This window comes from Acomys russatus, chromosome X (assembly GCF_903995435.1).
Source record: "Acomys russatus chromosome X, mAcoRus1.1, whole genome shotgun sequence".
Lineage (NCBI taxonomy): Eukaryota > Metazoa > Chordata > Mammalia > Rodentia > Muridae > Acomys > Acomys russatus.
In genome coordinates, this window is record NC_067169.1 from 23,837,367 (window position 1) to 23,861,508 (window position 24,142).

General features: G+C 40.7%; 2 protein-coding genes and 1 pseudogene across 2 annotated transcripts in view; 1 reads left to right on the forward strand and 2 right to left on the reverse strand.

Moving 5' to 3' along the window:
* The window catches only part of Shroom2 (shroom family member 2), a 1,329,704-nt gene that overhangs the window by 1,105,330 nt on the left and 200,232 nt on the right, over positions 1-24,142 (reverse strand). The window lies entirely within an intron of this gene.
* On the reverse strand, positions 9,083-9,336 carry LOC127184801 (cysteine-rich protein 2-like; annotated as a pseudogene).
* Cldn34 (claudin 34) lies at positions 22,807-23,607 on the forward strand. The gene has a single exon (XM_051142130.1). The coding sequence runs from the start codon at positions 22,818-22,820 to the stop codon at positions 23,448-23,450; it is 633 nt and encodes a 210-aa protein (XP_050998087.1). The 5' UTR covers positions 22,807-22,817; the 3' UTR covers positions 23,451-23,607.

Genomic DNA, 24,142 nt, shown 5'->3' on the forward strand with positions numbered 1-24,142 from the left:
ACAGCATTGCCCTTGTTCAAAGGAAAGGAAAGGGAATTGTGGTGACTGAGCCCTAGGGAGATCAAGCAGCCACGTTCTCTGTCAGTGTGACCTCAGTCGTGTCCACCCTCCCGGTGTTCTATGATACTAGTGACTAGAGTCACACAAGGAATAAGTGATGCATCCTTGACTCAGAGCCAGGGGTCTGAGCTTGGTGCCTCCCTGTGGCAGTCACATGTTGCTGCACTCCAGGTCTTCCCATCCAGTCAGTCCTCTCCTAAGCTCCAGACTTTTTGAGCCAACTGACCACCCTCAAACTGTGTTGCATTCGGGAAGCACCAGGGCAGTGGACATGACTTCTGAGAGGACCCAGTGATAGAAGCAGGGGTCACAAAAGCCCTCCCCTATCTCCTGAAGTGGAGGGGCAGCTACAGAAAGGAGTTTAGAAGCCTCCAGATGAGGCCAATATTTCTCAGACACAGCCTGGTGGGTCTTAATGCTCCGCATGCTCATGGTACACCCTGACTCTCTTCAGTTTATTACTTTGTTGGGATTATTTCAGAAAAGGTTCTGTCATCGTGTAGCTCAGGCTGGCTTCAATTTGAGACTGTCTTCCCTCAGTGCCCTTCCCTCTTTATTTTTCTTTTCACACTGTCAATATTGGTGTATATTGGTGAAAATGTCCAAAGAAGGTCGTATGTCCACGTAGGTATATAGGTGAGTAAAGACAGACCGTTTTTACCCGATGAATACCAGCTCATAAGAGTCACTGCAACCAGATAGAAGCAGAGAACTTTCTCCAATCAAATGAAACCTGTTAGGCCTTCTAATTATTGTCATCATCATCACATAATAACAGGTAGACATCAAGGAACCATGTGGAGGGGCTATGCAGGTGGACAAAGGTAAGAGCTAGAGGATGGCGATTCATGCACGAAATGCCATCTTCAGTCACGATGCGTCTCTCACACTCGTGAACTCAACCTGCACAGGATGAAGCCAGTAGAAATTCCAGCATGTGTAGGGGAGGGTCTCACTAGGCCTTACCCCTAGCTGAGGACCTGCTGGTGATGGTGGCTGGAGAGGAGTCAGTATCCATGCTCCGGTGGACAGTCTAATGCATACCATGTGCAGATGGACACCATTAATTAGAAACAATGAAGGTTTTTAAAAGAAAGAAGAAGAGGAATAAATTTGGGGGGATGATATATCAGGGTGTATCTAGGGGAATAGAGGGTTTATTTGGAGTGGCTACGATGACAATACACTTTATATGTGTGTGAAAGCCTCAACGAGTAAGGAAAAGAACTTTTTAAAGGGAGTAATGGTTTGAGCCCCATATGTTTAACCCAAACACAGTCGTCAGCCCACACCTTCTGCACGACTCCCCCTCCCCCAGTGCTGCCTTCGAGGCAGCAGCTTCCTTCTTGTTGCTTGGGCTAGAGGTGTGGAGGCATCCTTCATAGCTGCTTCTCTCCACCAGCCCCACCAGCCCCAAGCCCAGCCAGTTCCTCCCACTCCATCTATCTATGAGAGACCTTTACAAGTCTCTCTACCCATCACTGCAATTAGATCCCGAGTCCACATTTACCTGTGTGGGGGATGCAGAAATTTTGGCAACAAAAGAAGAATTTGATTATTCAACAACAAAACTTAAGCCGGGCGTGGTGGCACACGCCTTTAATCCCAGCACTAGGGAGGCAGAGGCAGGTGGATTGCTGTGAGTTCAAGGCCAACCTGGTCTACAAAGTGAGTCCAGGATGGCCAAGGCTACACAGAGAAACCTTGTCTCGAAAAACCAAAAAAAAAAAAACAAAAAAAAAACAAAAAAACAACAAAACTTAAATCAAAGTCAAATGTAGAATATATCCAAGGTATTTCTGGCAGCCATTGCCCCAGTTGTACCATGAGACATCACTGCAGCCTTGGTTCTGAACATACAGTCTGTAATATTGTACACGCCATCGATCCATGCTGCGATGCACCATCAGAACTATGTGAAACACTTTTGGAATACTCATCACTAGCATATGTTATTATGCTACCAACTATAGTGTGTTACTTTCCATTATGAGTTGGAAATATAATGAAATATATGTGAAACAAAGATATTCCCTTCTTCTACCATCATTACTCAGCATTAAAGTACCAAATGTCTTTGGATTATATTGTGTTAAAGTGCTTGGTTTTTAAAAAAAAAAAAAATGACTCAATTGCTGACGTGGGTAAAACTCTTTAAATGGATAATGCATTTTGACTTGGGATTAGGACAGTTTTCAACAATTCCTGAAATGGGTCTGAAGCATACTTCTATTGGGCCATTTTATACTACGTATTTACATAAGCCTGAATTCTCAGCATTGATTATGAAATCAAAATGTCAGTCAACTCTGAGAAATGTTGAAAATGTTCTAAGTCCTGCAGATCAAGATTAAATTCTGTATGTAAAAAATAAACAAGCATTTCCATTTCATTGTTATGTGAATTTGCTTTCATCTTTAATAGATGGCAAAATTATCTGCATGCTGTTAGATCACGGGCCTGCCCCCATAAGATGCTGGCCACTGTAAGCTGGCCAGACCTCACACCCTGAAGAAATCAACCCATGCCCTCCACCTCCTACTCTCCATAACCAAGAGTTAAGAAGAAGCCAGCTGTGTTTCCTGTTTCCTGTTGGGGGCATAGAGGCGCTTGTGCTCACAGAGAAGCACCAGGCAAACCAGGAATGTTAAGCAGGCAGGGTTGTCTCTTCAAAGCAAGAGATTTATAACCTGTTTTCTGCCCAGAGGCCTAGGAATGGGTGTGGTTAATAGTCTGGTGGCCTCTGTTGCATCCGTGAGGCCAGGCCACATCTGGCTCACCCAGACTCTTACAAATAGCACTGGAGCTCATTAATAGCCTAGGTGACCCCTCTGCTATGTGTATGACCACAGCCATGCTGGATCCTCCCCAGACCCTTAAGTTAACACATGCAATCTCTAAAGATCCAATCTTTGTGAAAGAAGTGACTTGGACTTTGAAAAGATTTTCGGTTAATTATGCCCTAAGCTTCACGGTGCATACAGGAATGTGTTACACCAAGGTGTTTTTTCCCAAATTGCACTGTACTTAACGATGCCTAAAATAAACTCAAAGTTAGAACCAGCAGTGTGGCTACTGAGTAATGTTGAACCAGACTTCCTTTTTGTCTCAATTGGATTGACAGTTTGCTGGTCATGGCATTTGCAGAGAACCCCCCTACACACACACACACACACACACACACACACACACACACACACACACACACAGAGAGAGAGAGAGAGAGAGAGAGAGAGAGAGAGAGAGAGAGTTTTACAGCTCCTAATTTATGCTCCTACTTGGTCTTACCATGCTCCTTGCCACACGGGTGATACCATATTGAACTAAAGCATGTGGTACAGAACCCCCTGCTACCCTCTGAATGGGTATAAAAGTCATACAGTTTCCCTTGTTGAGGGGATTTCTCTGAAGCACCACCACCACCCTGTTAGTTATTCATGATGGCTTCCTTTATGTTTACTTTAAGCTATCTCTTGTAAGGAGTCTTCTTTCCATGGTTTGAAGGGAAGCCTCCCTTCCCTTTAGGGGCCCATTCACTGTGGCTCTGATATAAGGTAACATCCTTTTTAAATGCTCTCCCACTTGATGACAAAGTCATGATCTTATGGCTTTTCTTGATAAGGCTCACTCCTTATAAGGCTCATTCCTGATAAGGCTTTTCCTCATTCTTGTGTCAACTCCTTTCTGTAGCCAGCAAATCCATAGCCCTGTTCTCTAGAGTATGCCAAAAGTTGTTTCCTAATAAATTTCTTTATGATTTTACCATCAGTAAAAGTTAGACTTATGTGCCTTTATGCCCAGAGTCACATAAAAGTTTCAGGCCAATTGTGGTCGGTAGTAGGCAAAAGTTAGAGTCCATGTCTCTACCCCCTTGTCCACTCACCCTCAGGTTTGTCCTTGACAAACATGACTGTATTAATCAGTATTCTATTGCTGTGAAGAGACACCAGGGCCATGCTTCGGAAGGAAAGCATTTAACTGGGAGCTTGCTTATAGTTTCAGAGGCTTAGGCCAGTACATTGTGGTGAGGAGCATGGTGGCATGCAGGCAGGCATGGCCCTGGAGCTGAGAGATGAGAGCTTTATGTACTGATCCACATGGGGGAGAGAGAGGGAGAGAGAGAGAGAGAGAGAGAGAGAGAGAGAGAGAGAGAGAGAGAGAGAGAGAAGGAATGAGGGGGAGGGAGATGGGGGAGGGAAAGAGACAGGGTCTGGCATGGACTTTAGATATATCAATGCTTATCCCCTGTAACACATTTCCTTCAGTAGAGCCATCCCTCTTAATCCTTTCAAATAGTGCCACCTCCAGATGACTAAGCATTCAAATATATGAGTCTTTGGGGCGGGCATTCTTATTCAAACCACAACAACCATCAGTTGTTAGCTACTGCTCCTGCCAGCATTATTGTCACCTTGCCCCTCATTCTCTAATTCAGTGACATGAGGGGCCTCTCTTCCTACTAATAAGGTCATGCCATCCCTTTCATATTCTGGGAGAGCTGCCTCCTACACTTAGAATAGTGTCCCACCTCCTTGACAAGGCACATCTGGCCCTGCCTAATCCTAAATTGCTCATCTGCCGCATACTCCTGAAACTAGTTCAATATTTTAGCCGTATTTAAGCATAGCACAATTTTGACAAGAAGCTTTTTGATAACAATTCAGTCCTGAGAGTACCGCAAAGCTTAAGGACATGTTTCTATTGAAACTCTGTTCAAAGTACATGTGGCTTCTTCCATAAAGATGGATTCTATTGATATACAAACAATGTTCAAGATAAGGGTCTAGGGAGAACGACTGAGTTAAACATACTTCCTGTTGGAGTCAGGATTTGGCCCGATCATAACACAGAAGTCACTTAGGCTATTGTAAAGTACAAATGACATCTTTTACACAGATGAGTTTATGGCCTAGAAGCAATGTTGAAGGTTTTAGAGGCATAAAAATTCTAGGGTAAACAAGCACAATATTCTGGGGGATACTGGAAGAACAAGGCTCAATGTGTAGCAAAGGATTACCAGGTTGTAAACTATATTTTCTCCTGTAATTTTGGGAGGACTGTTAAATATTTTCTTCCTTTGAAGAGACAAGCTAAGTATTTAACTTTTTCTGGCTTCTTCAATGCTTATCTGTGTTCACAATGACCTTTACCCCATCACAGTTCTTTACTCTCTACATACCTACTAGATATGATACTTGAAGTTTTAGCTAGAGAAATGAAGCAACTGAAGGAGATCAAGGGAACACAAATTTGGAAGTCAAAGAATCATTATTTTCAGATGATATGATGAAGGTATATATATATACACATATACACATGTCCATAAAAATTCCACCAGGGAACTGCTATAGCTGATGAACACTTTCAGCAAAATACCTGGATACAAGATTAACTCAAAAGAATTAGTAGCCCTTCTATATACATATGACAAATAAACAGAAAAAAAAATCAGAGAAAGAATACCTTTTACAATAGCCTCAAATAAAATAAAATACCTTGGTGGTAACTCTAACCAAGCAAATGAAAGAGTTGTATGATAAAAATTTTGTATGATAAAAAAAAAAAGACTTTGATGAAGGAAATCGGAGAAGATATCAGAGAATGGAAAGATCTCCCATTCTCATGGATTAGTAGGATTAACATAGTAAAAATGGCCATTTTACCAAAAGTGATCTACAGATTCAATGCAACCCCCATCAAAACTCCAACACATTTTTTTTACAGATCTTGAAAGGACAATTCTCAACTACATATGCAAAAAAGAACCCAGGCTAGCTAACCCAGTCATGAATAATAAGAGAACTTCTGAATGTCTCATTATCCCTGATTTAAAGTTGTACTACAGAGCTATAGTAATAAAAACAGCATAGAATTGGCACAAAAACAGACATGTCAATAAATGGAATAGAACTGAAGACCCTGACATAAATTCACACATCTATGAACACATTTTTTTAAAAATAAAGAATCCAGAAACACACATTGGCAAAATACAACTTTGACAAATGGTTCTGGTCCAACTGCATGGCTATATGTAAAAGAATCCAAATATGTCAATACTTATCTCCCTGTATCAAACTCGACTCCAAATGGATCAAAGACTTGAACAACAACAACAACAACAAAATACTTAAACATACACTTAACCTAACAGAAGAGAAAGTGGGGCACAGGAGACAACTTCCTGAAGAAAAAAAAAAAAAAACAAACCACTGTTAGCACAGGCATTAAAATCAACAAATAATAAATTGGACCTCATGAAGTAAAAAAAGTTTTTATTATTTTTTACCAACTCCACATCTGATAGAGGATTAATATCCAAAATGTATAAATAACCAAGAAAGTAGATGTCAAAATCCCTCAAATAATCCAATTAAAAATGGGGTAAAAATCTAAACAGGGAATTCTCAAAAGAGGAAACTTAAATGGGTGAGAAGCACTTAAAGAAATGATCAACATCCTTAGCCATCAGGGAAATGCAAGTTAAAACTACTTTGAGACTCCATTTTACACCTGTTAGAATGGCCAAGATCAGTAGAGCAAATGATAGCACATGCTTTTCAGAATGCAGGAAAGGGGAGCACTTATCTATTACTGGTGAGGGTCAAATTGGTATGGCCACTATGGAAGTAAGTTTGGAGGTATTCCAAAAAGCTGAAAATCAATCTACCACAAGCTGAGCTATAGCACTCTTGGGCATATAACCAAAGGGTAATAAATGACACAAGTGACACCTCATGCTGGCAAGGATGTGGAATAAGGGGAATACTCATCTACTGCTGGTGGGCATGCAAACTTGTACAGCTACTATGGAAATAAATGTGATGGTTTCTTAGAAAAATGGGAATTGGGCTGGAGAGATGGCTCAGAGGTTCAGAGCAGTGGATGTTCTTCCAGAGGTCCTTAGTTCTATTCCTGTCCACAACATGGTGGTTCACAACCATCTATAATGAGACCTGGTTCTCTCTTCTGTTATGAAGACAGAACACTGTATACATAATAAACAAATACATCATAAAAAAAGAAAAATGGAAATTGATCTACCTTAAGATTCAGCTATACCATCTTAGGTAATTACCCAAAGGGTGCTCCACCATACCACAAGGTTGCTTGCTCAACAATGTTCATAGCAGCCTTGTTTGTAATAGCCAGAATCTGGAAACAACCTAGATGTCCCTCAACAGAAGAATGAATAAAGAAACTGTGGTACATTTACACTATGGAATACTACTCAGCTATTAAAAACAAGGACATCATGATGTTTTCAGGAAATGGATGGAACTAGAAATGATCATCCTGAGTGAGGTAACCGAGACCCAGATCCAGAAAGATAAATGGGGTAACAAAGAAATGGATGACTGATAGTTCTGAATCAGTGGCCTGGGTCTTGACCATGGACTTTAGCACTACACTAGCAAACACACCCTACTTTACAAATGTTGAAACAGAAAGTATATGACAAGAGGAAGCAAAGATAGTTCCATGATCAGTCCCCAAATGATGTCATGGTTCTCATACATTAATGGGTGAGAGCTTGGTAGGTGAGGTCAGGAATGGGTAGTTTGATGACACAATAGAATTCTCAGAACTGCAAAACAGACCAGTATTGTGTTAAGAGCTCACAGGTGCCTGTGAAGGCAGCAACAAGCTGTAAAGAACATGTAAGGAGATACATATCAAAATTTACCACTGACATTTCTAAGTGTCCATAGCTATCAGTACATTCACAATGATGTGAAACTATTATCACTGTCCATTTTTACCAACTGAAATGCTGTCCTCATTGAATGCCTTCTCCTCTTCCTGTTCTAGCCCCTAGTAACCACCATTCTGCTGTCTCTTTTGAGTTGATGACACCAGAGAACGTTTTAGTGGAATGGCATGGTAAATGACCTTGTGTAATGGTGTTCTAGTTTTGAGTGTGACTGCTCCATGCAGACAGCTTATGTGTTAAATTCCAAGATGCCTGTGCTATTATGGTCAGATTTGGACTCTTAAGATGTTATGTAGCAGCAGGAAATAGACACCAGAGGGTGTGCCTTCAAATTTTTACCTCATCCCTGCCCCCCTCTATGTATTGTATCCATTATAAAAATCAGTAGCATCTGCCATCGGTTTTCAACCCAAACCAACACCGCCAAGTAATATGAACTCAAATCTCTGATACTGAGAAAAACTAAATAATTCCTTCCTTTAATCTTTTTTTCAGTAATTTTGGTCACAGATATGGGATGGTAAGCAAAACAGAGGCTTTGGAGTTATGGCCACTCCAATTAAACCAACATGTCTCTCTCTCTCTCTCTCTCTCTCTCTCTCTCTCTCTCTCTCTCTCTCTCTCTCTCTCTCTCTCCACTCCTTTCTTTTTCATGATGCTTCCAGTGGCACCACTCTGTGCCTTTCTAAGTCATTAATGCCTCATTACACTTCCAGTGGCACCACTCTGTGCCTTTCTAAGTCATTAATGCCTCATTACATCTGTTTCTGTGTTTTTTCCCTCTAATTCTTTAATGAATGGGTTTCTGTTGCTGTGATAAGACGTCATGACCAAAAGCAACTTGGGAAGGAAAGGATTTATTTCATCATACAGCTTGTAGTCTATCATACAGGAAAGTCAGAGCTGGGATTCCAGGCAGGAGGTGATGCAGAGGCCATGGAGGAGTGCTGTCTCTGTGTGTGTCTCTCTGTCGGTCTTTCTATATAAGTCTGCTATGCTGTGTGTGTGTGAGTGTGTGTGTGTGTGTGTATCTTTAGCTCACAACCCATGGCTGTTTTTCACTATTGGATTTCCCCACTCCTGGATTACACTATTTTTTAATGTCACAATCCTTTATGCTCCCATATTCATTTGTTTAGTTCTCATTTATTAATATTGGTATACTTGTTTTTGGAGACAGGGTCTCACTATGGTGTCCTGAATGGCATGGGATTCACTAGGTAGATAATGTTGATCTTGGGGATCACCAGTATTAAAAAATGGTGCTATGAGCATCATCTTACGGTTAAATGTTTGTTTTAAACTTCATCATGTGTCTACAGCAACTGTGCCTTCCGGGTCCTTGTCACAGATATAGCTGCCCTCAGCACCAGTGTTCATTCCCTTGGGTCCAAAGAGTATCTAATAGCAAGGCTTGTGGCAGCAGAGCTGGCCATAGTGCTCAGCATGCCCACCTGGGGTCAGGGTTGGTGTCTTGGAGCAGCACTCACAGGGCAGGCTGTCCTTGTCAGGGAGGTCACCTTCTCAGCAAAGTACACTCTCTTGTTGCATCAAGGACACATATTGGGTTCCCCCAATGAATGTAGTGACACTAGAGGCTTTGCCAGGACCCGGCCAATGGGGGTGTCCACTGGCCTTCCGCTCCTCACTTTGCACCACAGGGACCTCAGTGGGGCCAATGACCTGAGGAGCCTCATAGATGTAGGAACCAGTGCTCCCTATATTCACATCTTTGGGCTCAAACAGTGTAGTGTAACAGGGCTTGTGGCAGAAGAGCAGCATGGCAACAAGACACTGACACCAGCAGCCATGCTGAGCATGATGAGAAGCCCACATTTGATTCTTTAGGAAAATTTAGCAAGAAATTAGCTTGGCATGCACAGCTGGTTTGTTGACTCTGCTAATGTTATTTGCACACAAAATTGCTTCTATGATTGGGGCGTTTATCCTAGGGATTGAGACTGTATAATCTCACTTTAACAACTCCAGGGACCTCAGAGTCAGCCCAAGAATTTAAACAAGTGTTCTAAGTTTTTTTTTCCAAACCACTGTTCTTATGAACGCATCATAGACACAAGTTTTGGGCAGGTAAAGGTATAACAAGTATCATTTCAAGATAGTCTGGGCAAGATAGTCAGTGAGTCTGAGGGTAGCATGGACTGCGTTAAGAGGGCTAGTCCCGGAAACAACAAAGAAATGAAGAAAAGAAACAAAAAGAATGGCTTTCTGAAGCCAGGTATGGTGACACATGCCTGTAATCCCAGTTCTGAGAAGGCAGAAGCAGGCAGATCACTGTGAGTTCAAGGCCAGCCTGGTCGACGAAGCAATTCCAGGACAGTCAAGGCTACCCAGAGAAACCCTGTCTCAAAACAAACAAACAAAGAAACAAATTCAAACTCAAACTCATCCTGGGTACCTTAGCCTCACCCTGTCTCAAAAAAATATGCTAAAATGGCTATGGATATTAGATGTTAGAGAGCTCCTTTAACATGCCCGTTGCTGGGGCTTTACTATTCCAGTATTAGAAGAAAACATTTCAAGATTACCAGCCAAAGAGAATGATGGTTATCAAAACGGTCATTGTTAGGGTGTTTTTTGTTTGTTTGTTTGTTTGTCCTTTATTACAGGAATCATCCTGTGACATTCCCTCACTCGATACCCCTGCCCAGGGTACTCTTACTGGCAGCTCCAGACCCCTCCATGTTCTCCATAGACTGGCATCAATGTCTTCTCCTACCTCAACCTTCATTCACTGGGAGCCACACCTCCCATTCAGCAGCCCCCGAAGACTGTTCATTTTGACCCTTCTGCTCAAGCACATAGTTGGTATTCTCTCTCTCCATTTTTAACAGTTTGACTTATCTGTTTAGTTGAGTTAAGGGAAATATCTTACACTAAGGAAGGAACATCTTACACCATCACTCCTACCTACCACATGGCTTCCTTTATCCATCTTTCTGCTCTTTTAACAAGTGCTGACACAGCTTCCCACATTAGCTCCTGCAAAGACATTCTTTAGTAGCTGACACATAGGAATCATGTAAGAAATGCAATCTATGGAACAAATAAAGATTATTAAAAGGTAAACCCACATTGTGCATCAATGCTGCTTCTTTGAGCAATGAAAGTGGAGATGCCTTCAGAGCTCTGTTTCAAGACATTATGTTTTACTCATTTGGTAGATAGTTGGCTTCAGAGAATTGAATTCCCTTGTGGCCCATCCTGCAGTTATTTTTGGAATTTCTTCTGGGCACCGTGAAGAATACATGCTTAGAAAGTACCTTAAAATAAAGCCCATGAAAACATTTTTTGAGATCTCTTGGGATAGATAAGTGGCAGAACATTTTTCTAGCACACTCAAGTCTCTGTGTTCTAATCACACTTCAAACAACAGCAAATGAGTAATATAAAACCTCCACAAAGCCATGCATGGTGATACATGCCTATAATCCCACCATTTAGGAAACTGAATCAGGTAAATTTAGGAAACTGAGGAAGGTAATTTTCTTTGAGTATAACATCACCAAGGGCTGAACAGAAATATCAAGGAAAATATTTTTTTAAGGAAAATCCTTTATACACAGAAAGATCTTTTCCCAAGCAAACAGACAAACAAAACACAAAACATGAGTAGAATTTTGCTCTGAGAGAGAGAAAGGGGGGGGGGCAGAGAATAAAATATCAAGTGTCCATAGGTATGTGGTTTATTTCTGGGTCTTTGATTCGATTCCATTGATCAGCCAGTCTATTTCTATGCCATTACCATACAGTTTTTATTATTATTGCTCTTTAGTATAGCATGAAATCAGGGCTGGAGATACCTCCAGAAGTTCTTTTAATGGATAGAATTGTTTTGGCTATTCTGGGTTTTTTTGTTTTTCCATATGAAGTTTAGAGTTGTTCTTTCAGGATTTGTAAAGAGTTGTGTTGGTAATTTGATGGCAACTGCATTGAACCTATAGACTGCTTTTGGTAAGACGGCCATTTTTACTATGTTAATCCTACCAATCCATAAGCATGGAACATCTTTCAATCTTCTGATATCTTCTTCCATTTCTTTCTTCAGAGACTTGACTTTTTTTCATCCAGGTCTTTCACTTGCTTGGTTAGATTTACACTGATATTTTGTTTTTTCTGGCTATTCTGAAGGGTTAAACACAAAATTTTATGTATGCTTTTTTCATCTTTATGACATGCTATTTGTGGCCAAACATCATTGTGTATCTCAACCAACAAAGCAAATTGTTCTTTTTGCTTAGGATTGTTTTGGCTATCTAAGGTCTTTTGTGGTTCCATATAAGTTTTAAGATAGCTTTTTCTATTTCATGTAGAATTAAATAGGACTTTTTATTGGGATTGCATTGAATCTGTAAATTGCTTTTGGTAAAATGATCATTTTCATACTATTAATTCTACCAACCCATGAGCATGAAATGTCTTTTGATTTTCTAGTGTCTTTCTCTCTTTCTTCAGAAGTTTAAAGTTTTTATTGTAGAAGTCCTTCACATTGTCGGTATGGTGTTTTGAACAAGAATGCCTCCTATAAGCTCGTACATTTGAATGCATAGTCATAAGGGAGTGGAATTCTTTAATAGGAGTGAAAGGATTAAGAGGTGTGGCTTTGTTCGAGGAAAGTTGTCACCGGAGTGGGCTTTGAGGTTTCAAAAATTCATGTCAGGTCAATTCTCTCCCCATTCTCTCCGCCCCCTCTCTCTCTCTCAATCTCCGCCCCCCCCTCTCTCTGGATCAGGATGAAGTGTTATGGGGAGCTCTCCAGAGGTGAACACTCAGACAAGCTGTATATATAATTAACAGTCTTTATTCCAGCTGCCTGGGACCACACTCAAGTGTTCAGGGACCCAGGTGTAGCCCTGAGTGTCTAGAATGAAAGGGTTTTAAAGGCATAACCTACAATCTGGCATCTCATTTGGCAGCTGTGTGTGGGACTTTGAAGAAGTAAGCAGTTTGAAGCAAGTCATTTTAACAGAAGCTTAGATAAGTGGTTTGTGGGGAAGGGGGTTCCATACAAACAGGCAGTTTTGACTAGGGTATCCTGACCTTTGGTTTCTAGAATAGAGTTGGGTAGATTTCCATGGTATTATGCAACAAGGCAATGACATTTAAGTTAAATTTGAAATGGCCTCAGCAAGAATATAAGATGAAGGAATCCCTGCATGGTCTTGCCCCATCACATTAGCTCTCAACTACTTCATCACCATGTCTGCCTGCCTTCTGCAGAGATTCCATCCATAATGATAATGGACTGGACCTCTGAAACTGTAAGCCAGCACCAATTAAATACTTTCTTTTGTAAGAGTTGCCTTGTTCATGGTGTCTCTTCAAAGCAATAGAGTCCAAGAGAGAGCTCATTTGTTAATTTTCTAGAGAGACACCCTCTCAAGTCACTAGAAAGTACTAGAAGATTAAAAGCATCCAATCAGTGCATGGTGGTTTAACTTTGTGTTTCTGTTGGATTGCTCAGCAGAGTTTCCTATCACACAGGACATGAGCTCTGGGCTTTGCTGAATAGCAAGATCCCCGGGATGCATGAAGGATGGAGCAACAGTACACCACGTGAGCAGTCCTTTGCAGAGGTAGGATTGTCATTCTTCCTATGAGTAGATACACAACACATAGGAAGTACAGGAGAGAAGAGACCCTTGTATTCAGCCAGGCATGGGCTTGTTTGTTCAACAATGGGAGCATTCATTGTGTCTAACAAATTGTTCTCTGACCAAGCAAAAGTCAATGATGATAACATATTAGTGTGTGAGAAACATGAATAATTTCCTAGTGGCTAAAAATCAGCTGTGAAATGAACAACCAATGTGCTAAGTGCATTTAGTATAAAATTAAAATTGTTAAATAGCTTGTGTGCATGTTTCAAAACACACCCAAAATAAAGTTTTTTTTTCCTTTGTCACAAGATTTCCCAGACAAGTAACACACTTGGTTAAAAGGGTGTCCAGTGCCAGTTCTGGTGGTGAATGCCTTTAATCCCAGTACTCTGGAGGCTGATACAGTATCGCTCCATGAGTTCAAAGCCAGCTTTGTCTGTATAGTAAGTTCTTGGCCAGCCAGGGCTATATAGTGAGACCCTGTCTCAAAATAGAACAAAAGAAAAAAAGTGTGCTCAGTAATAGTGTTCTTGATAGTTTTTGATTTCTTGAATCAAATGGAATGTTTTGAAGTTACCTTCCTTGAAACAGTATTTTGTGCATGTAATCTTTTATCATAGTTGGTAGCATTTGCCTCTCTGCTATTACCATAATACACAAGTACATCCAAGATCACCTTCCTTTATGGATTGGTTAATTTTCTATTGCTGTGATAAAACACCACAACCGAAAGCAATTTGAGGGTGGTCATTTTTTTTAAATCTTACAACTTGTAGTCCATTATGTAGGGAAATCGGGGCAGGAACTCAAGGAAGGACCCTGGAGGCAGGAACTAATGCAGTACCCATGGAGGAATGCTGCTTTCCAACTTGCTCCTCCTCATGCTTGCTCAGCCTGTTTTCTTATGCAACTCAGGGTTACCAGCCCAGAGACAGCACACACACACACATCCCTCCATGGACTGGACCCTTCCACATCAATCATCAACCAATAAAATGCCCTACAGGCCTTACCTATAGGACAACTAATGGAGGCATTTTCTGAATTGAGGTTTCCTCTTCTCAGATGACCCTAGCTTATGCCAAGTTGATTTTGTGGACTGACTTCTGTGCTAGAGACTTACTCATTAGGAAACCACTATAATCCTATTAATTTCCAGTTGACAAAACAGAAATTTGAAGACCTTTGAAACCCATGCATTTGATTTGTTTACTGGTTTTAATAAAGGTCTCGTGTACCCTAGCTATGCATCAATCTTCCTGTGTAGCTAAGGACAGTCTTGATCTTCTTATCTTCTTGCCTCCATCTCCTGAGTGCTGGGCTCACAGACATGCACTAGCACACTTTCCTCATGGCTGCATGTATCCGATAAAGGCTTTGTTTCCTGGATATATAAAGAACCCCCAAACTCAAGTAGGAAAACAAACAGCTCAATTTAAAAAGTTGGCAAAAGATTTTATGAGATACTTTGCCAAACAGGATATGTTCATGGAAGCACATGAAAAATGTTCAACCACCAATGGCTTGGTTACCACCTACTTTGAAATGTGTATAGATGTGTGTAGTTCCTCAAAAAGCTGTTCGTGTAACCAAATACATGGAGAACAGTGAGGAAGTTCCTAGAACACTTGAAGTTTATGTATCACTAGCATCTTTGTTCTATGAAGAGATAATTTACTTCTCATCTTCTCATGATTGTGAAACTACAGAGAGTTTCCTTTTATCTTCAGTAACCACAGCCTTCCCAAAACATCCACGCACAGTTACATTCATGTATAGGTACATGGGCTCCTGTTGTCTTAAAGTGCTAAAATCCATGCCTCTTGAGCCAGAGGAGTCAACATTGGAGCCAGAGGCTCTGGTGAAGGTGATAGTGCCCTCAAAACAGTTGAGTCTAGGCTGGCAAGCTTTAGGATTGAAGAATACAGATGGCCTTGTTGACAGCCTACCAACACTGGTTGAATGAAAGCCTTTGAGAAAGTGTTGATTCCCGTTAAATGAAACTACTTTTACCTTGCAAAGTCCTTTCTCTGCCACCACAGCCTCCTTTTCCTCCCATGTGGTCAATTCTTCCTATGAACATGGGTCATAATAAAAAAGTTAAAGCTGGGGCTGGAGAAATGGCTTAATGGTTGTTAAGAGCACTGGCTGCTGTGCCAGAGGACTCAGGTTCGATTCCCAGCACCCACATGGCAGCTCACACCTGCCGGTAATTCCAGTTTCAGGACTTCTGACATTGTCACATGGATATACATACAGGTAAAACACCAATGAATATAAATTATTTAAAAATAAGCTATATATTATTTTTTAAAGTTTAAACAAAAAGAAAAATAAGAAAAGGTGAAGCTGACTGTCCAAAAACCTGCTGAGGAAAAATTTCATTTTTCCTTTAAACCAAACTATTTACTATTGTGGAAAGATATTAGACTTTAGATGTCTTTTCTACTTCAGTTAGTTCCCAAATAATCAAGACAGAGAACCTTTAGATTTATAAAAACTTTTGAGTCACAGTAACTAGGCAGATATCAACCCTCTAAGCTATCCTGCTATTTCCCAGATAGACACCCCAAGTTACTTGCCATAAGTGTTCCTGCCTAGCTGCTTCTATTCCATCAGGCCAGCCCTCGTGGCCACCTGTTTGTGGAACATACTGCCCCATGGTTACTTCCTTCTCTCTGGCTTCCTTTCCTGCTTCTCCTGTCTCCTCATGGTCCCCATCTGACCCCAAGCCTGAGAACCTAAGCTCTGCCTACTTCTCTTCTGCCCTGCTATAGGCTGCCAACAACTTTATTTAAGTAGTCAAAAAATATTGGCAAGCAAAGTTTACACAACATCACTTGGTGTATGTGAGAATGTGAGCATCTGGGATGTAACCAGATCTTGGGGACCGGTTTTTAACAACTGAATGTCTAGCACCAGACCAAGCCCCAACAATTTACCTGCTATTCTTTTTTACCAGAAGAATAACCTAAACCAGGCATGTTAACACACACTTGAAGTACTAGAAGAGCATCAATGAGAGTTCAGAACCAGCCTGGGCTATACAATAAGATGCAGTGTGGAAAGAGGTGAAGGGTAGAAGGTAAAAAGAGGGGGATAAGGAGAGGAGGAGAAAGGGGAGAAAGGAAAGAAAGTGGAGGAGGAAGAGCCTCACTATAAGGGAGAGTCTTAAAATTATTAGAGCAATCTCTGCTACTGATCATATATTTATAATTTGCACTCCGACAATGGGAGGGGCACATATTATATTGGGTAACTGCCTAAATATGTGATGTATAACAATTTAAATTCTCAGCAATGCACAGTATAATGTATTTACTTCACTCATGAGTTTGTATGGCCAGCAGCTGGTACAGGCTGCACTCTGTGCTATCTGACTCTTATCTTGATGCTGGAAGCAACTGTGTGAACCAAGCATGTCCCTAGCAGGTAAGACAGAGCAAAGCCAGTCATAAAGATACTTGTCATAGATTTGCTCATTTAATACCTGGCAACTTTCTATTGGCTGAAGCAAATCACATGATCAAATGCAAAAGCATTCAAACCCTGAGAAACTAGCCTGGCGCAAAGTACTGTTCACTTCACAGCTGATGGCTTAGCCCTGCTGACCTACCGTGCACATCCTCACAACTGGAGATGCTCTGTTTTGATATGAGTGAACATGCTAATGTGCTTGGAACCTAGGCCATATGAAGACATTGTGTCTAAATTCTGCATAGAGTTGCCCTTATTTTCAGGGGAATCTGTCCAAAGTATCTGAAGCTGTCTGAATCTTCACATAATGGTCCCCTTAACAGAGGAAAATTCATGCCAGTGTCATTTTTCTGTTTCAAAAGATAACCATTAGCCAGCACAAATATCAATAAACATATTACAAAGTATTAAAGAAACAATAAAGCTTGTTTTCAATCATTCAGTCAGAAACAATCAGTACATTAGATTCCTGTGGGTACTTAGCAAGTGCATGGTGGCACATGCAAGAAATCTCAGGCCTCTGGAGTCAGAGGTTAGAGAATCAGAAGTTCAAGTTGACCATAAGCACCACAGTGAAACTTTTTCAAACATACACACACACATAAAAATACAGAAAACACCATATTGCTACCAATTCCATCCTTTCCTTCATTCTCTGAAATAGTTTTCTGCCTCCATCTCTTCCTTCTCCTTTTTTCAAACAGAAACAGGGTTAGGCAAATGATGCATTTTTGAAATTCTCTTTATAGTAAGCAGTTTTGGGAAGTTTCCTTCAATATAATTCGACATAATTTGGTGTGGCTGTGGAGTATTCCACTGTGGGGATCTACAGTGGTTGCCACATGTGCTTCATCAATGTGTTGTAGATTTTTCCTTTTGTCCCAGCTATAACCTTATTAGCTGTTCCACACACCTGAACCATGCACATCTCTGATGAATTAACCAGGATCTTTCCTATTGTGTTGATGCCACCTCTGCTAGCACCTGCATCTAAATATAGCAATGACTCTTCTAAATTGTCCCTGCCTCCAATGACAGGGGTAAGAAACTATGTTTCAAAGGGAAGGAATAAATAAAGGGATGTCAGATAGGTATGGATTACTCAGATGAGTCATGCCCATGAGCAGGAAGGTTCACTAGTTTACACAGCCCACCCTGTGAAGAGAGGAGGGAAAGTATGTGACAAAAGAAAGCAAAGGCAGTGCTACAATGTATCCTCAAATGGTATCATGATATTTACACATTAATGGCTGAAAACAGGTGGGAGGGTTCCATAAGGGTTGGAATTTGATGACATGGTAGAATTCTCAGAACAATGAAACAGTCCAGTAGTGCTGCCAGCAAAAAAAAAAAAAAAAAAAATCAAAGTACATATTAGGAGAGCTGTGTCCTCATCATCCCTGATGGCCCAGATAGCTATTTGTTTTGGCACAGAGCTGGTCACTGATTCCCTTGAAGACAACATTGCTGGTTAGTAGACGTTCCATCCATCTTTGTTGTAGACTCTAAGTGTTGTGCCTAAATATACATATCACAGTTCATCACTGACCTGTGTAAGTGTACACATCTGTGGGTATAAATACATGAACAGTGCCATGGAGCTGTCACCACTATTCACCTTCCACAACAGAAATGTCCTCATTGAAAGACATCTCCCCTTTTTGACTTCCCCAGCTCCTAGGAACCACCATTCTATTTTTTGCCTCCATGGATTGACCACCCCAGGGATTTCCTTAGTGCAAAAACACAGTGTTTGAGCTTCTGAGATGATGTTATAGTTTTTGCTGTGATCTGTCTCCCCAAAGGCTCATGTGTTAAAGGTCTCTAGCTGGTGACACTGTTGTGTGAAGTTCTTGACACTTAAGTAGTTAGGACATAGCTACCAGTAGGTACCAGCATATGTGCCTTTCAAAATTTTACCTTGTCCCTGGTCCCTTCTGTCTCTGATCCTTGTCCTTTATGAGGTGAATACCCTGTCTCACTACAGAGATAACCCTGCTTCAACACTCATGGGATCCACAAAGCCAAGGACTATAGACTTAAATCTCTGAAATCTGACCCAAACTAAGTAATTCTTTTCTAAGTTGTTCTCTCAAGTGTTTTGGTCACACCTATGGAAAGCTGAGCAATACTGAAGCTTTGAGTTATGATAGCTCAACTTGATTTATTTCTCAACATCACAATAAACGTGAAAGGCAATAACAAGCTCTACAGAAGCCATGCTTTGAATTTTGAGTATGGATTTTCATCCAGGCTAGTGATAGGTAGTACAGTCTACTCTCTGTCATGATGCCATGTATTAGTGCCGTTCTCTGTCTCTCTGTTTCTGTCTCTGTATGTCTCTCTTTCTGTGACATTCCTGCCTCATTCTGTTGCTGCATTCTCTGTCTTATGTTCTCGATCTGAATTGTAGCAAATGGTCAGGAAATGTAGTCCAAAGTGCAACTGTCTTATCCCTGATTCCTATTCCATTCGCAGAGCCTACCTTTATGAAAGGCTGCAGGTGCCAGACCTTCTGATTTATGCATGCATATTCACAAGTCTGGAAAGATACATGTGTTCTCAATGTACATCAGGAGGGACATCAGATAGCATGATTTTGTAATAGTGACACCTTGTAGAGGATCTACACTCCTCGTTGTTAGCCCATGTGCGTATGCACCTATGTATATGTTTACGTATATTAATATGTGAAAGTGTGTCTGTCTGTATCTCTGTATGTGTGCATATGTGTGACTTTCTGTGCCTCATTTCTCTGTCTCAGTCTCTGTCTCTTTGTCTCTCTGTCTCTGTCTCTCTGTCTCTGTCTCTGTTTCTGTGTGTGTGTGCGCACGCGCATGCTCGTGTGTGTGTTGTATTTAGCTCTCATTGTGATGTCTGAATCAGTCCCATGGCTACTTTCCTTCACCCTACTACTGCCTACTAGAGGTGATTCTCTGCTGCACAATTAAGATACCTGTGCAACTTGGGCATCCTCGTCTCTTGGAAAAAGATCTCTTTCCATAAAAGGTCTTTTTAAATACATTAAAAGTTACCCAGGATTACTCTTATTTTTTCGTGATTTCATACTTCATGCTACCATGTTCTTAGCAGCTCTCCTGGTTCTTTTACTAACACACACACACACACACACACACACACACACACACGTGCAGGGTGCAAAGTTGTATCTCTTCTTCTGCTTCTATGGTCTGCCTGAACTCCCTCATTTCTTTTTCCTACTTAAGTTGGCATTTCATCCCTTAAACTTTTGATTCTTTTAGACTTTTGGCAGTAGAGATGAGCCTAGAACAAAGAACAAATTTGCTGAATCTGTTGGTGTCAGTTGGGCACAAAAGGTTTCTATGGTGGGAGTTTTTACACTAGGGATAGAGTGTGCACTCCCTCATTTCACTCATCCCTCAACACCAAAGGCATCTCAGAAATTTAAATCAAACATTCATGTTCATTGTCTTGCAAATACTATTCTCATAAATGCAACATGGTACCCGGGTGCAGGCCAAAGCATGAGGAACACCTCTTCAAATCCAGTCTGTCTCCACACCGGTTTTTGAGGCCAGTCAAACCAGTTTAGGTACATTCTGGGCTACATAGTGAGTTTGAATTCCCCATGGCCTACACAATAAGGTCATAACTCATATCAAACAAACCATATCAAACAGATTATCTTCCTTAAGCTGAGGGTAGTGGCATTTGTCTTTAATCCCAGCACTTGGGTGGCAGAGGCAGACAGATCTCTGTGAGTTCAAGTCAAGGTTGCTCTATATAGAGAGTTGCAGGTCAGCTAGAGCTACATAGGGAGACCCTTTCTCAAAAAAATATCTTCTAGGACTACTTTGGACATATTACAATACTCTGTCTCAACTGTAAATTTTTACATGGCTAGCAATAGAGTTCAGTATAGAGTGCTTGCCTAGTATGTGTGATAATGTAGCTCCAATCTCCATTGCCAAAAAATAATTTATTCAGCACTATCCATTCAAATATAATGATAATTATTAATATGGTCCCTGTCAGGATTGTTTTGGACATTATATATGACTTCAGGAATCAGCCTGTCAACATTCTTTCACTTGTGCCCCTGCCTAGGATACTACCACTAGAACTTCCAGAACCCTGTCATCTTCAGAGATTAAATCTCTTCTCCCACCTGTCCCTCATTCACCTGAACCCATACCTGTCATTCATCAGCCTCTAAGGCTAGACTGCATTTTGACCTCACCATCCAGCCCAGGTCTCAGACACATGGTGGCATCCCCTTTCCCTATTTCTCACATTTGGACTCCTCCTTTTGGTTGAGTTATGAAAAATATCCTTCTAGAATATTTTTCATCATCACCCCACCATTATGTGGCTTTATCTCTCCACCATATGTTCCACTGAAACATGCATTGATACATCTTTCCACACTGGCTGAAGCTGAGACTCACTTTAGTAGCTGACACATACAAGTCATGCAAGAACTGCAAACTATGGACAAAACAATGAGTAAGTGTCAACTCTAAATGCTGCTTTTAAAATAGTTTAAGATTTATTTTAAGTGTGTGTGTGTGTGTGTGTGTGTGTGTGTGTGTGTGTGTGTGTGTGTGTCCAGGAGGATGAAGAGGCCAGAAGAAACAAAGCATCAGATCCCCCTGGAACTGGAGTGACAGATAATTATGAACTACCAGGTGGGTGCTGGTGCTGGGTGCAAGAGTAGTGACTGCTCTTAAGCACTGAGGCATTTCTCCAGCCCCTAAATGCTGCTTCTCAGGCAATGAAAATGGAGACACCTTCAGATCTTTTTTTTCTAGGAGTTACATTCTACTTATGTAGAAGATATTTGGCTTCAGGAAATGGTTTTCTCTTGGATCTTATCTAGCAGTTCGTTTCTCATATTTTCTTTCTGTGGCACCCAGGACATGAATATAGATAGTACCTGAAAATAAAGCCCTTGAAAACACACTTTTGGGCATGGTGGTGCAAATCTAGCACATGCAAGTCTCTGAGTTCTAACAACATCTCTTCAAAACAACAACAACAACAACACAAAAGAAAAACCCCCACGATCACCAGCAACAGCCATGAAACAATAACATAAAACCTGACACAAGCCATGAATAGTGGCACATACCTATAATCCAAGTACTCAGGAATCTGACACATCTGAATTTTCTTGAGTATGGGACCAACTTGAGCCACAAAGTGAGTTGGAGAAAATCCTTGTATATATACTAGTGTGGTTATGTCTCAAAAATAGAATAAAATAAAAAATTAAGAAAAGAAAAGGGGAAGAAAAGAAAGAAAAACAACTAAATATTTAAATAAAAATTCAAAAATAGGATAATGCAAAATACAAAAATATGTTTATTGGTTTCTATGCATTGTAGTTTTGCTTCCTGGTGAACATTTTCTTAGGTTCTTAAATTCTCCTCTCTTTCGACATGTGATAAATATTCTAGTGAGTTGGTTTGCCTCAAAGTAATGTACATGGAGCAGTAAACTGTATGTGTTTATCAGAATAAATATCTTTGATTATTTTTCATTAATTAATTAATTCACCGCTTATTAATTTTGCAATATTAGGGTTTTTGATACAGGATCTCACTATGAAGCCCTGGCTGGCCCACAACTTGAAGCATAGGTTATGCTGGTTTTGATATTTCCCAATATTAATCATCTTTGTGGCTAAATATCTGTATTCAAACCTCATTGTCTATCCGAACCAACAGTCAGAAATGGAACTGTTAGAATTCATTGTCAGTCCATAGTAAATATTCCCACAGGGCTCTTCTCTTAATTTGCTCAGACCATAGTCTCAATAGCAATTTCCAGAACAAAGGCCCTTTTTTTCAAACATAAACAGTTATTCCCTCCTGTTACTAGTCACCCAAAAGACAGTGTCCCAGGCTTGAAGGGCCTGTACTTAAGTTGTCTTGTATTTTTTTTGCAGTTGTTTAGTGTTCGTGATGCTGTTCAACAGAGGTTCCAATCTCCAGATAGCAGGTTTTGCTTTGTCTACCATAGCATGGGTTCTTTGCATCACCTCCATGGGCCTCCCACAGTGGCGAGTATGGTACTTGAAGGAACCCAAGATCTCTTACCCTAGTGTGGCCTTTGTGGGAGTGTGGAAAGTCTGCATCTACCACCATGATGACCTCAACAATATTAGAATGTGTCACCGATACAGCTACAGCGACACATTCATCCCTTTGGAAATCCGTGTTTCTCAACACCTGATGCTAATCACCAGCATTTTCTGGCTGGTTGGAAAAGTTGCCACTGTTGTTGCTCTTAGAGATGTGTACATTGGAAGAAAAGAGCAGAATGTCACCTACAATACTTTTGGCCTCGCAGCGATTCTAAACATCATTGCCAGTAGTTTTGTCTTCCTTTCTGTCACATGCAATTATTTCCCCATCATAAACAAGGAAGGGATCACCTTTCCAACAAATTTCCATATGCCCTTTTACCCACATACTCAGAAAGTTGGCATAGCCATGGTAGTGGCACTCATAGCAGCCATCCTGTTTTTGTGCAGTGGTTTGATTTTCATTTCTTATTCATTTCCTTTAAGCACCCAAGTCTTTCCTAAGTTCTGAAAATGAATTTACTCCACCTCAAAAAATGCCAAATTCCCTGTGGTTATAATGAGGACTTTTGAAGTGTCTATGTAAAGTTTCCAAAGACTTAACCCAGCCCAAGTAGCCTGTGACAGAAAATGGCCAAATGCCTCCTCCTTAATCTTTTCTGTCTTGTTTGTTTCATTGCTTCATTGATTGGATTATAGACTTTAATTAAAATACACTTCCCCACTTGTCACCTCATCTTATGAAATCTGGGTTTTAATTGATATCAGTGAAGGAAAATAATCAGTAAACCTAGAATAGATGAAAATGATGTCAGAGCACATTGATCTTTCACATCGCTCCCTGGTTTCAAGGCTAAAATCAAAAGCTGACCTATTTCCCATGTCATAATAATAGCATCTCTACCATATGAAATTTCTCAAATGTATTCAAGTTGACAGATCAGTGGGAGAAATCTCTCCTGTATGTTACAAGACTCGAGAGTCTGAAGTGTCTAGATTTCCTTTAATAAGCAATAATTTCCACCCGTTTCTGACCTCATAGCCCTTGAGACTATTATACAAAAACTTTGAGTCATGTTAACAGGCCACTAGGTACCACTGACTTAAAAACTAAGAATGTCATCAGATAACATTTGAAATCGATAGCAGAGATTTCCCCACTTTGATGTGACTCAGCCACCTAATGTTCACAGAGTACATTGA

Bases quoted from the DNA above. Each gene is read 5' to 3' on its own strand.
- Cldn34 (XM_051142130.1), top strand. From the start codon at position 22,818: ATGCTGTTCAACAGAGGTTCCAATCTCCAGATAGCAGGTTTTGCTTTG.